General features: G+C 39.8%; 1 protein-coding gene across 1 annotated transcript in view; it reads right to left on the bottom strand.

The window, feature by feature from the left end:
- The window catches only part of STYX (serine/threonine/tyrosine interacting protein), a 56,510-nt gene extending 43,467 nt beyond the window's left edge, over window positions 1–13,043 (bottom strand). Inside the window, exon 1 of the mRNA XM_004370869.2 lies at window positions 12,987–13,043. Coding sequence (XP_004370926.1) covers window positions 12,987–13,043 — 57 coding nt within the window. The remainder of the gene's footprint in view (window positions 1–12,986) is intronic.
- Window positions 13,044–13,718: the final 675 nt, after the last annotated feature.

Raw genomic sequence — 13,718 nt, 5'->3', positions numbered from 1 at the left:
CCATCTAGTTGTACTGGACTCAAGTCTGGTGGAGGCCATGGTAGCTGTGGTCCATTAGTCCTTTGGACTTATCTTTTCCTTGTATCTTGCTGTCTTCATTCTCCCTTGCTCCCAAAGGGGTGAGACCAGTGGAGTATCTTAGATGGCTGCTCACAGGCTTTTAAGACCCCAGATGCTACTCACCAAGGTAGAATGAAGAATATTGTCTTTATAAACTATGTTATGCCAATTGAGTTAGATGTTCCCCGAGATCATGGTCCCCACAGCCCTATGCCCAGCAATTCAGTCCTTCAGGGAGTTTGGATGTGTCTATAGGGCATATTTTTGTTTTTAATCTTGAAAATTGGTTCCAGTTATGCAGTAGAACACCAGTTACCATTGAGGCAATTTCAACTCATGGCAACTCAATTTGTGTCACAGTAGAAGTATACTCCATAGGGTTTTCAATGGCTGATTTTTTCTAAGTAAATTGCCAGGGCTTTCTTCCGAGGCACCTCTGGATAGACTCGAACCTTCAACCTTCCAGTTAGCAGCTGAGCACATTAACTTTTACCACCCAGGAATTCCCAAAGTAGTAGAAGTATACTATAAACCCTGAGAAGCCCCCTCTGTAATGATAGTTACAATATATTTTTAACGATCGCTTTAAATGCATAGCTGAACTAACAAGAGAGTAAGGGAAATCCCCAGATAAACAGATACACACACAAACACAAGAAAGCACAACCAAGAAAGGTCAGTAAGCACTAATACAGAGGGTACCCTGAAAGCATCTGCTGAAATCTCATGGCCTTATATTTCTTTCTGTTCTTTTTAAATAGAGGTTATAAAAGAACATACTATGAGATGATAAAGTGTTCAAATTTGTATTTAGAAGGCAATGAATTTTTAGAAATACATACACCCATATAATCACCACCCACATCAAGATTTCCATCATCCCAGAAAGTTCCCTCGTACCTCTTCCCAGTTAATACTCCCACTCTCCAGAGGTGACCACTGAATTATATCACCAGATTAGTTTTGCCTGTTCTTGAACTTCATATAAACACAATCATATCATATGGTAGTAACATTTTGCGCTGGCTTCCTTCACTCAACCTAGTGTCTGTGAGATTCACTCATGCTGTTGCATGTGTCAGTAGTTTGTTTTTATTGCTATGTAGCATATAACTGTATGAATATTCCACAATTTACTCATTCTTCTGTTAGTGGAGATTTAAGTACCACTCTGTTTTTAGATATTATGAATAAAGGTGCTAATGAAAAAATTTTTACATGCCTCTTTGGTGGACATATGCACTCATTTACCTTGGGTATATATGCAGCAATGGAACTGCTGGGTCACAGGGGAGGCCTGTGTTTGGCTTTACAAGACACAGTCATAGTTTTCCAAAACCAATTTACACTTCCATTAGCAACATATGGGACTTCCAGTTGTTCCACATCCTCACCATGGCCTTATTTTAAATGACAATGGCCATGTGAGACACAAGACAAAACCTAGGGCCTACTCAAAGTGAGCAGTCAGAGCAAGACCAAAAATCTGAGACCCCTAAAAGTGGCACCCTCAGTGAAGGACAAATTAGGCAGGAAAACAAACAACACCTCAAACCCTTAGACCTGAGTGCTTTTGCCCTTCTCGGCTTTGGCTCTGGGTAGAAGGTAGTGTCAATGGTGGGGTGGGGTATTCCTAAGTATAATGTGGCCTTCACTCAAGTTTGGGGTTAGAATTCAATTATCTCTGTGTCTTAGTCATCCAGGGCTGCTCTAACAGAGATACAATGAGTGGATGGTTTTAACAAAGAGAAATTTATTTTCTCACAGTCTAGTAGGCTACAAGTCCAAACTCAGGGCATCAGCTCCAGAAGGCTTTCTCTTGCTGGTGGCTCTGGAGAAAGTTCCTTGGGATACATCAGTCTTCCCTTGGTCTGGGAGCATCGCAGTGCAGGAACCTCTGGTCCAAAGGACATGCTCTGCTTTCGGCACTGCTTTCTTGGTGGTGTTAGGTTCCCATGTGTCTCTGCTCGCTTCTCTCTTTTATATCTCAAAAGAGATTGGATTAAGACACTATCTAACCTTGTAAACCTCATCAGCATAACCTCATCACAGTGATAGAAATTACAACACATAGGAGATCACAAATAACCTCATCATAGTGATAGAGTTTACAACACATAAGGAACTCACATCAGATTACACAATCATACAATACTGGGAATCATGACCTAACCAAGTTGCTACACACATTTTTTGGGAGACACAATTCAATCCATGACACTCTGTGAGGCAAATAAGAATCTAAATGTCAGGTCATCCTGTGATGATAGTGTCTGAGTTCTTGGGAGAAGCAAATGCAAATTCTCTCTGGAGGAACACACCTTAAACCTAAATCAGATATAATTCACACAAAGTTTCAGTGAGCTCACAATCAAAAATTGACAAACAACAAAACATACGAAATGAGCCTCCATGCGAAACAGAAACTGAATTATACCCACAAAGATTGCAGATATTAACAATAAATAATATAAAATGTGTATGTTTAAAGAAATAAAATCAAAATCAAATCAGCTGCCCTCAAGCTGACTCTGATAAGAGAGTATCAAGAGTATAACCAAGGATTAAGAAACTGATTTTTAAAAGAACCAAGTTGAATATATAGAAATAAAAAGTATAATTGAAATTAAAAATCAGTGGATAGGCTAAGCAGAAGACAGAAAACAGAAAATTTGTGAACTGGCAAACAGAACTGAAGAAATGACCTGAAATTCTGCAGAGAGAGACAGAGTTGGAAAATATGAGTAGTTAACAGACATATACAACAAAAACAACATCCATAGAATCAATGCTCCAGAAGGAGAGGAGAGAAAATAAGGGAGAGAGATTATTACGGAAGATATTACCAAAAAATTCCCAAACTGATTAAGAACATCAAGCCTCACACTCAAACAGCTCAATAAGCCCCAAGCAGGATGCAGGAAAAGAAATGCACTCCCAGGTTAACTGTAGAGAAACTGCAGCACACCAAACATAGAAAATTTCTTTTTCCAGACAAAAGATAAATAGAACAAGGGAAAAGAATAGAGTCCAGACATAGACCTACATACATGCAGTCAATTAATTTTCCGGAAAGGCACCAACACAATTCAACGAAGAACAGTCTTTTCAACAAATACTGCTGGAACAACTGGACAAACATTTGGAAAACAAAATGAACTTTCATTTCGACCCCACAACACACACAAATATCCAATATAGTCACGCAAACATAAACAAAAAACCCAAAATAATAAAGCTTCTAAGAAAAAACATAAGAGAACATCTTTGCAACCATGAGGAAGGCAAAGATTTCTTAGACAGCACAAAAGACATTAAGTATAAAAGAAAAAAAATGATAAATTAGATTTTATGAAAGTTAAAAACCTCTCATTGAAAAACACTGCTAAGAAAATGAAAAGGTAAGCCAGAGACTGGAAGAAAATATTTGTAATACATGTATCGAACCAAGGACTTGTATCCAAAATACACAGATAATTCCTATAAATCAATAATATCATGACAACAACACAATTTTCAAAAATGGGTAAAAACTGAATATTCCACCAAAGAAGATTTACAAATGGCCAATAAACACATGAACTAGTACTCAACATTACAAATCACTGTTATTATTAGTTGCCATTGAGTTGGCTCTGATGGACAGTGACCAGAGTATAACAGAGTGAAACACTGCCCAGTCCTGTGCCATCTTCACGACCACTGGTATGTCTAAGTCCACTGTTTTGGCTACTGTGTCAATCCATCTCACTGAGAGTTTCCCTTGTTTTCACTGACCCCTTTACTTTATCAACCATGACTTTCTAGCGAGTGATGTTTCCTGATGATGTGTCCAAAGTAAGTGAGCCGATGTCTCACCATCCTTGCTTCTAAGGAGTATTCTGGTTGTAATTCCTCTAAGACTAATTTGTTCATCCTCTTGGCAGTCCATGGTATATTCAACATTTTTGCCAACATGGTTCGAATGCATCAATTCTTCTGTCCTGTTTTCAATGCATATGACATGATTGAAAAGACCGTAACTTGGGTTATGTACACCTTAGTCATCAAAGGGACATCTTTGCTTTTTACAACTTTAAAGGTCTTTTGTAGCAGATTTGCCCAATGCAATATGTCCTTTGGTTTCTTTACTGCTGCTTCTAGGAATGTTGCTTGTTGATCAAAGCAGAATGAAATCACTGACAACTTCAATTTCTTCTTGTTAGGGAAATGCAAACTAAAACCACAAGATACCACTACACACCCTCTACAATGGCTAAAGTTAAAGACTGATAAGACTATACGTTAGCGATGATGTGGAGCAACTGAACTCTAATACACTGCTGGTGGAAGTGTAAAATCAAAAGTTAAAACATACACCTATCCTATTATCTAACAATACCATTCCTATGATTTTCAAAGAGAAATGAACACATATGTTCACAAAAAGACTTGTACAAGAATATTTACAGCAACTTTTTTCATCATATCCCCAAATAACCCAGATGTCCATTCATGAAATATTCATACAACAGAAAACTACTCAGCAATAAAAAAAGTACTACTCATACATACAAGAACATGGATGAATTTTACAGCCATTAAGTTCAATGAAAGAAGCCTTTATAAAAGTTCATTTTGTATGATTCCATTTATGATTTAAAGTTTAAGAACAGATAAAACTAACCTATAGTGAGAGAAATCAGAATGGTGGTTGCCTATTGTGGGGTGGTAGGAGCCCTGGGTGACGCAAATGGTTAAGCAATCAACTACTAACCCAAAGGTTAACAGTTCGAATCCACACAGAAGTACCTTGGAAGAAAGGCCTGGTGATCTTCTAAAAGATCACAGCCATTGAAAACCATATGGAGAGCAGTTCTACTCGGAAACACGTGGGGATGCCATTAGTGAGAACTGACTCAACAGCAACTGGTTTGGTTTTTTTGGTATTGTGAGGTGGAGTAAGGACTGACTGGAAATTGATATGCGGTAACTTTCTATTTTGATAGAAATGCTCTATATCTTCATTGGGGCAGTAGTTACACTAGTGTTTATATTTATCAAAACTCACTGAATTACACACTTAAGATCTGTGCATTACACACAATGTAAATTCTACCTCTATAAAAAATGAGAGAGCATCCGGACAGAAAAGACAGATTACTTACAAAGTAATGACAATTATTAGACTGACCCAAACTTCTCAACTGCAAGAATGGGGGCCAGAACACAGTGAAATAATACACTCAAACTGATAAGCTAAAATAACTGTTAACCTAGAATATACATTCAGAAAGTCATCTTTCAAGAACAAGAGTGAAATAAAAGACATTTCCAGACAAACATGGAGAGTTTACTACCAGCAGACTCTTATTAAAAGAACTTCTGAAAGATGTTCTTTGGGGAAAAGGTACCATCATTATCTCTCTTTTACACAGGGGTCCAATGAAGCACAGAGCCTAGTTAACTTGATTTCAAATCCAGGTAATCTGGCTCTAGAGTGCATTCTCTTCATCACTACACTATACAGCTTCTCAATGTAAACAGGAATGCTTCACTATCCTATATAGTCTCTCAGTGTTAAGAAGAAACTATACAGTAAATACATTTATATTTAAACAAACACTGACTGTATATAATAATAATAATGTTTAATTTATGAAGATTAATAAAATAGAAATAAAATACAATCATGCATTGCTTAACATCCATGGTATGTTTGGTGACACAGGATGTTATGTGATTTCGATGTCGTGCGAACAGGGCCTAAATCGTGAACAATAGCATTCACTGATTTTCCACCTTCACGCATTGTTTAATAAACTTGTTTCACTTCCAAATCGATACTTCTCTGCCTCTTGCTGCTGCTATCACCAGCACTGGTTTTGCTGCGTTTGGGAGCCATGATGCACTTCACGGTAATATTTTTGAAAGAAAATTAAACAGAGATAATGCCACAGCACTCAAGAGATGCACAATACACAAGATCAGATGCAGCTGCCTACGAGTCTAAGCATGCATTGCTATACAGTCAACTTTTTAAGTAGGGAAAGTTCACATTAAAATAACAATAGAAAGTACAGTGCAGTATATACATAAGCCAGTAATGTAGGCGCTTATTAGGACTACCAAGACATATGTATTATAGGTTATATTGTATTACATGTACTGTACCCTTATATGCCTGGCAGCACAATCACTGTGTACACAAGAGACATGAGACAACGTGTTGCGTGCAGGAAGCTGTTGCGTTCACTATGTCTAGTTATGTCTGCTATGCTGGATTACGTCCGCTACATCCCATTCTCTAGTTGAGATTTCTGAACTCTATTATAACCTTTTGAGACCACAGACGTATGTGCAGTCAGATATTGCCCAAACGGACATTATGCGGTACATGACAGTATATAAATTTCAGCAGAGAGGGAAAATGTAATCAAACTGTACTGATATTTACCTGCTTCTTTCACGTACCAATATGGTATGGGAATCTCTTTATATTAAGATTTTTTTAAAAACTTAGGCCAAAGATCCTGTTCTTTTTAGTCATGGTATCTATCTTAGTTATCTGGCGAAGCTGTAACAAATATCACAAGTGGGTAGCTTTAACAAACAGAAGTTTATTTTCTCACAGTTTTGGAGGCTAGAAGTCCGAAATCAGGGCACCGACTAGGAGAAGATTTTCTCCCTCTGTTGGCTCTGGGGAACAGTCCTTGTCTCTTCAGCTTCTATTCCTTGGCTCCTTGGTGATCTATATATGGCATGGTGTCTATCCTCCCCCACCTCTGCTTGCTTTTCTATGCCTAATCTGCTCTTTTTATATCTCAAAAAAGATTAGCTCAAGACACATCATACACTAATACTGCCTCATTAACATAACAAAGAAAACCCATTCCCAAACTGGATTATAACCACAGGTATATCGGTTAGGATTTTTGTTGCTGTTGTCGTTGAGAATTGTTGGGTGCCGTTGAGTTGATTTCGATTCATAGTGACCCCATGTGACAGAGGAGAACTGCCCCATAGGGTTTCCTAGGCTGTAATCTTTACAGGAGCAGATCACCAAGTCTTTTCTCCTGCAGAGCCTGTGGGTGGGTTCAAACCGCCCAACCTTTCAGTTAGCAGCCGAGCACCTAACCACTGCGCCGCCAGGGCTTCTCCGCTGAGAATTAGGGGTTAGAATTTATGTATTTTGGGAGGACACAATTCAATACATAACAATATCCTTAACACTGAGCAAAATGTGTAATACAGAATAAGCACATAATTGATGTACATTTCAGAGATTCAAGGCAGTAGAGTCTATGGATCTTCTTTTTTTTCTTTCTTTAAGATTCTCAAATAGTCTAACAGCCAGCTTTACCAACCTAAAGCAACTTAAAGCTGTGAGAGAGGAGAAAAGCTATTAAAGAAATGTGTATTTTTGAGTTTACCTGAAACGAAATCACTAAACTGTGCATAAGGTTTAAGCGCATAAGACTAAAGTGAGCCTGACCCAAGACATGATATTTTCACTTGCCTCATATGTATGTGAAAGCTGGGCAGTGAATAAGAAAGACTGAAAAAGAATCGATGTCTTTGAATTATGGTGTTGGCGAAGAATACTGAATAGACCATGGACTGCCAGAAGAACAAACAAATCTGTCTTGAAAGAAACACAGCCAAGGTTCTCCTTAGAGGCAAGGATGGCGAGACCTCATCTCACATATTTTGGACATGTTATCAGGAAGGATCAGTTCCTGGAGAAGGACATCGTGCTTGGTAAAGTAGAGGGTCAGCAAAAAAAGAGGAAGATCCTCAATGAGATGGATTGACACAGTGGCTGCAACAATGGGCTCAAACAGCAACAACCGTGAGAATGGCGCAGGACCGGGCAGAGCTTCATTCTGTTGTAAATAGGGTCGCTATGAGTCGAAAACAACTCCACGACATCTAACAACAACAAACTGTGCATGACAAAATTAAAAAAAGGGGGGGGGGCAGACACATATAGGAACATGGTGTACATATAGTCCAGGAAATACTTGGCAATATGCCAGAAAGTGATCACGCCACAGCATAAGCTTCTCTGAGTATCAATTTTACCAAAAGATTATTTTGGGGGGAAAAAAACAGACTTTCACTGGCCACTAATTTAAAACATTTTTATATTAAAACAAAGTATGAACATTATGGGAAAGAATACAAAAATAACCTGAATTTTTAGGCTTCAAAGGAATTCTGAGCTTTCCATAAGGCTGTGAGTCAGAGCCAACTTGACAGCAACTAACAACAATAAAACATGAGGGCTGCCTGTGTATTTATATAAAAAAGATATTACAGGAGTGAAACGCCAGCTACATAGCAGGAGAGAACAAAAAATTATTCCTATTCACAGGATAAATAATGAGGACTCTTGGTCAGATAAGCATGCAGCCTCCTTTAGCAAGCAGCATGCAGCCCCCTTGCTATAACAGGCATGGATCCTTTAAAACCTAGAAAGCTTTCTCCACAGAAAATTTCATTTGGAAGTATTCCTGGTGCTAACATCAGATCCTGGTCTCAGTCTATCCTCTTTGTTGACCTAGCCCTGATTACTGCCTACAGATCATATCTAAAACCTGTGCTGTCTACTGATTCTTCTGACGCCTTTAGCATACTGAATCAAGTTTTTAAAAGTCATTCACGCTCACAGTCTTGCTCTACCAGACACCCATCTGCCTGAACATGTTTCCAATAACCAAATCTTGCCTGTATCAGACTCAATCTTAATCTCAGCCTGCCCATCCTGCTCCTAAAATCCATCACTTTAGAAATGTTAGTACTAATGGGGCCAACTCCCGACATAAAGGCCAATACCCTATCACGAGGTTTATTGTAGTTAATTAGTAGAATTAATTTCCCTAACTTTGCTGATTACCCAAGCAATCCAACTATATTTCCAAAACCACAGCAAGCCAACTAAGTCAAAATACAGCCCAATTGTGAAACACACTATGGTTCTAATAGAAACTAATTCACAAGTGAAAATTCTCCAATTATCAATACGAGCTGAGAGGTATCATATATTAAGACATCTTTCAGGGGCTCTTCTTCTTTCTCATACAAATGGAAAGTTACATGATATATCAAATTGCATTTGGAAGATAGAAAAAATGTTATTAAAATGTGCACAGACCCTCAATAAATGAACTAATGAAGATACAGACTATAGCCATTAGATTAAATAAAAAACTTAATTCCTATCATCAGACAGATCAAGTAGGTTGAAACATGTACCTTTTAGAAATACCAGAATAGAATACAAATTTTAAATAGGAAAGGGGTACAGTTCAGGGGGAAAAAAATCACCAGAATACTATACCTGAGCTAGGACATTTCACAATATAGAAAAATTAATATTTTCTCTCTTCCAAAAAAAAAAAAAAGTAGCCCCCTCCACACCTAGCTCAAGCTCTGCTTAAATCGAAACACGAGTTATCACTATAAAAAGATATATTCAATGAAATAAAAATGAGAGGGTTGGATGGAAACAGAGAGACAAAGGGGAATTCAAGTAGGATGCCCAAACTAATTAAATCAGTATCTGTGGTGATGGGGCCCGGCATGGATAATTTTTCAAAGCTCCTCTGGTGATTCTACAGTTGGTTAAAACGCACCGTTCTAAATAAACAAGCTAACTGAGAAATCCTCAGTCAGAGATATTAAGCAATTCCTATCTTTGACTCTGTACTACGGAAAAACAAAAGAGAAAACAAAGTAGAAAGGGTAACATTTAAGTTGCCAAACCATGATTGAAATAAATTACATTTCACTTTCTACCTGAGAAGACAGAACATTGATTTTTTAATTATAAAATAAGTAGCCCTATCTATGCAGCTAATTTGTTTAAAAATTGTACTATAAGCTGTTCTTTTTTTTTCTTCCTCACATCTGAAAAACTACTTGCCACAAGTAAGACTCTACTATCAAGACCAATCAAGATTCTTTCATTAACTCAACAAATATTTGTTAAGCTTATGGTATGGTATGCACCAGGCACTGTGTTACCTGAAAAAAATTCCAGTGAATAAGACAAGAACTTATTGGTGAATATGCTCCCTTAAAAGCTTTCGGTCTATCATGGAAAACAAACATTGAACAAAAAATATAATTGTTACAAAGACAGGTATAAAAGTATCAAAGTGTTTATAAACCTGGGGAAGTGATAATTTGCAGGGCGGTGGGGGAGTCAAGGAAGGCTTCTCTGAGGAAATGATGCCTAAACTGAGATCTAACCCAAAAGTAAGTAGGTAATTTAGGTGAGGGAAAGGGAGGTGCTGGTAGCTGCGGTAGGGGCAAACAACAAACGCAAAGGCCCTGGGGCGGAGGTGGAGGATTAAAGTGTTCTAGGACAGAGGGAAAAAAAGAATATGGCTAGGTAGCACGGGGAAGAATAAAGAGGCTAGAGAGGCAGACAGATGACAGATCACACAGGACCTTGCAGATGCTGTTAAGGGTTTTAACTTCATCCTCAAAACAATGGAAAGCTATTGAAAAGTTTTAAACAAAGGAATGACAATCTTTTTGCAAACTGTCTGGTCTACACAGCTAAATTTTTACTACCATTATTCTATATAAAGAATGCCCGGATCGGTATTTCAAGAAATCTGGAAGTAATATTCTCAGAGGTGGTAGGATTGTCAAGCTATCATAGCTTGATTACGTTAATCATTAAGAGCATTCATTAAAATCTCTATACTTGAATTCCATTTTTACTAAAGAAGATTTGAGTTTAATCTGGCTTTCTATCTAATGCTTCCTAATGTGAAAGAGACTGTGCTGGACAGTCACACAAGTAAGTCACCTGAAGTCCATTTGACACTTACATCTCTCAGTGGAAATTTTAAAATTAACATTTTGTTTTATTAATCAGTTTATTATGACCAAGGCTTTGGTAATCAGTGCCCCTATTTAACGGGTATTTACAGTTCCTGTGGAAATGCTCCTAAGGTATTAGTGAGAGTAGGTATGTGACTGGACCCCTTATTGTACCCACCCTAACCTAGCTATAGTCACTGATTCAAAAAATGGGCACAAGACCTAACTTGGGCCAATTCTCTAGAATTCAAACATTGAAGCTGGGAGAGAGGCACTCTCATTGCTCAGTGTACAAGCTGTATAAGGGTATGTGGCAGCCCCAGAGCAAAAGAGGACCAAGCTCCACACCGATGGAGAAGCCAGAGCAAAAGCTGAGACCCTGAGAGAAAGCAGAGACAAGCACTGACTATAGAGCAGAGGCAGTTCTGATACACTATATATAATACCTCGGTCTGATCAAGTCCCTGAGAACAGCTGCATCTCTACCTTTCTGGTTTTACTTTTCCTTCTTTTTTTTCCTGCGTTTCAAAGGCACACTTCAAAAGTTCAGGCCCCAGGTCTATTCCACATGAGGTCACATGTGTCCCACAAGTGAGTTGCTGACACCAAAGATACATATCCCTCAAAGATATCCCTAGCTGGTTTTTGTCAACTGCAACCAAGAGAGACCAAGCATCCAATGTTATAAAATAAGAAATGAACTGGTTTTCAATAGATAATATTTGCATCATTATCTACGAGGCTTTAAGCAATACCTCTGTCCCACACAAGAAAGAAGAAAGTTGTATTCCCAGCAAGAATTTATTAATTTTTGCAAGGATTAGACATATTACATGCACAGTAAAAGATTTACGTGCAAAGTCTGAAAACATTTTAAACTAGCAGTTTTAAGATTAGGGCAGGGAATAACTGAGGTGTAGTAAAATGAAAAATGAATTCAGAATCAGGAGACCAAGGTCCTCACTGTCTTGTGCCTTGCTGTTACCCTAGTATATCACTCATTCTCCGTAAGCCTCAATTTCCTCACCTGAAATGTGAGAATGCTCTACATTATTTCTAAGGTTGCTTCCAGTGTTGAAATTTCTGAATCATTTTGAGGAATATAAAAGTGTAAAATAATTTTTTTAACTAACCTAAATCCGACTTTCCTTAAGTGTATACTCTTAAAACATGCAATTGTAAAGCATCATTACCACAAGCAAGTGCTCCCTCCAAATAAAAAACGCGAACCCTAAATGAAGATACTCAATAGAATGAATATTCAGTATAAATCGAAGTCTGTTAAAAATAGAGCTTCATTTGATTTTTCCAATTAAGTATCCCTGTTCTGTTACTAATTGAACCATCAGAAAATTCAAATTTAGTCGTCTGCAATACCATAAAGTATTTTAAACTAGCAATAGATGGGGGTAAAAAATATCCCAATTAAAACATTAGGCAGGGAAGTAAGGTGGAGTAAAGAGAACCCCGAATTAGAAATCCGGAGACCGAGGTATAAATAATTTTACTCTCAATATTAATTTCCCTCCAAAGGGCAAGATTTCTAATTGAAGTCTTCAGATTTATATGTGCTACCTTTGTGACATTTCATTCGGCTGGTCATAGCTTTACTTCAAAAAAAACCAAAAACTTGGGGAAACTTTTCGAAGGCCCATTTAGAAAGTTCAGGTCCCAGGTCTATTCCATATGCGGGGCCACAAGTGTGCCACAAGTGAGTCACTGACACCAATGATATCCCTCAAGTTGAGGATAAAAAATAACTTGACCGTTGTATTGCTTTGGCAATACGGGGATACCTTACTCCAAATAAGTACTCGACCCCCAGCCAAAGCGCGAAGAGATTGTTTCCCCTCTTCTCACCAAAGCAACGAGACCAGAACCAGACCCTCCGCTGGGGTCTCAGGAGAGGAAGAGGAACTCAGGAGGCCTAGGTCTGAGCAGACTGCCACGGAGCGGGAGGCTCCGCCTAGAAGTCCCGGGACGCCCCTCAGGAGGCAACAAGGCTCCGACAGAGCTGGAGACTTCGACGGTTGGGGCCTGGGGTCGTCCCTCGGGCGAGGAGCCACAACCGGAGGCCTGTGCGTGGCAGTCGCCGGACACTGACTCACCTCGGCGTCGTCTTTGCATTGTGGGAGGGAGGGGAACTCCAGTTTCACGTCCTCCATGGTCCCGGCCCGCGGGCTGGCGGGTGGGTGGGAGGCCGAGTTACACGGCCGACCTGACCCTCGGGCTGGCAGTGGCAGCGAAAGGAGAGCCGGTGGACCGGAGGACTAGTGTGTGGATAGCGAGCTTACAACTAACACACGCAGACTAAACGGTCCTGGCGACCTCGGCGGCGGCAGGGACGACAGCGAGGAAAAGGAGGGTAGGGCGACTCGTACCCAGCCGCCATGCTGCTGCCGTCTCCCTCCCCCAGTGTCTCCGCGCCCCTCAGGCCGCTCAGGAACAGGCACTAGCCCTACAACCGTTTCCACTCCTTCCTCCCGCCCCCATCACGCCGCCCCAGCCAATCCCAGTCCACGCTCGCCTTCGGCCCGCCCCTCGCCGCCGCCAGGTGTCAGTGCGCCGCCGCCCCACCCCTTCAAGAGAGCGCAGACGCGGTGGGGCGGGGCCTCGCGGCGCTTTGGCCGGAGTTTGCTTCGTGTGGAAGCCGGGCTGCGAAAGGAAGGAAGAGAAGAGGGACGGACCAGCTCTGTCCTTTTCGGACGGCGCAAATCCCTTAGTCCTCAAAGTGAAAATCCCTAGGCAAAATATCCCAATTGCCACGAACTGGCATCCAAAAGTAAAACTAGCTTCTTCCTTCTCAGAATTCTGCACAATCTGTGATGAGGTTATAGACA

This window comes from Trichechus manatus, unplaced genomic scaffold (genome assembly GCF_000243295.1).
Source record: "Trichechus manatus latirostris isolate Lorelei unplaced genomic scaffold, TriManLat1.0 scaffold00010, whole genome shotgun sequence".
NCBI classification, from domain to species: Eukaryota; Metazoa; Chordata; class Mammalia; order Sirenia; family Trichechidae; genus Trichechus; species Trichechus manatus.
This window is presented reverse-complemented; position numbering and strand designations above follow the sequence as displayed.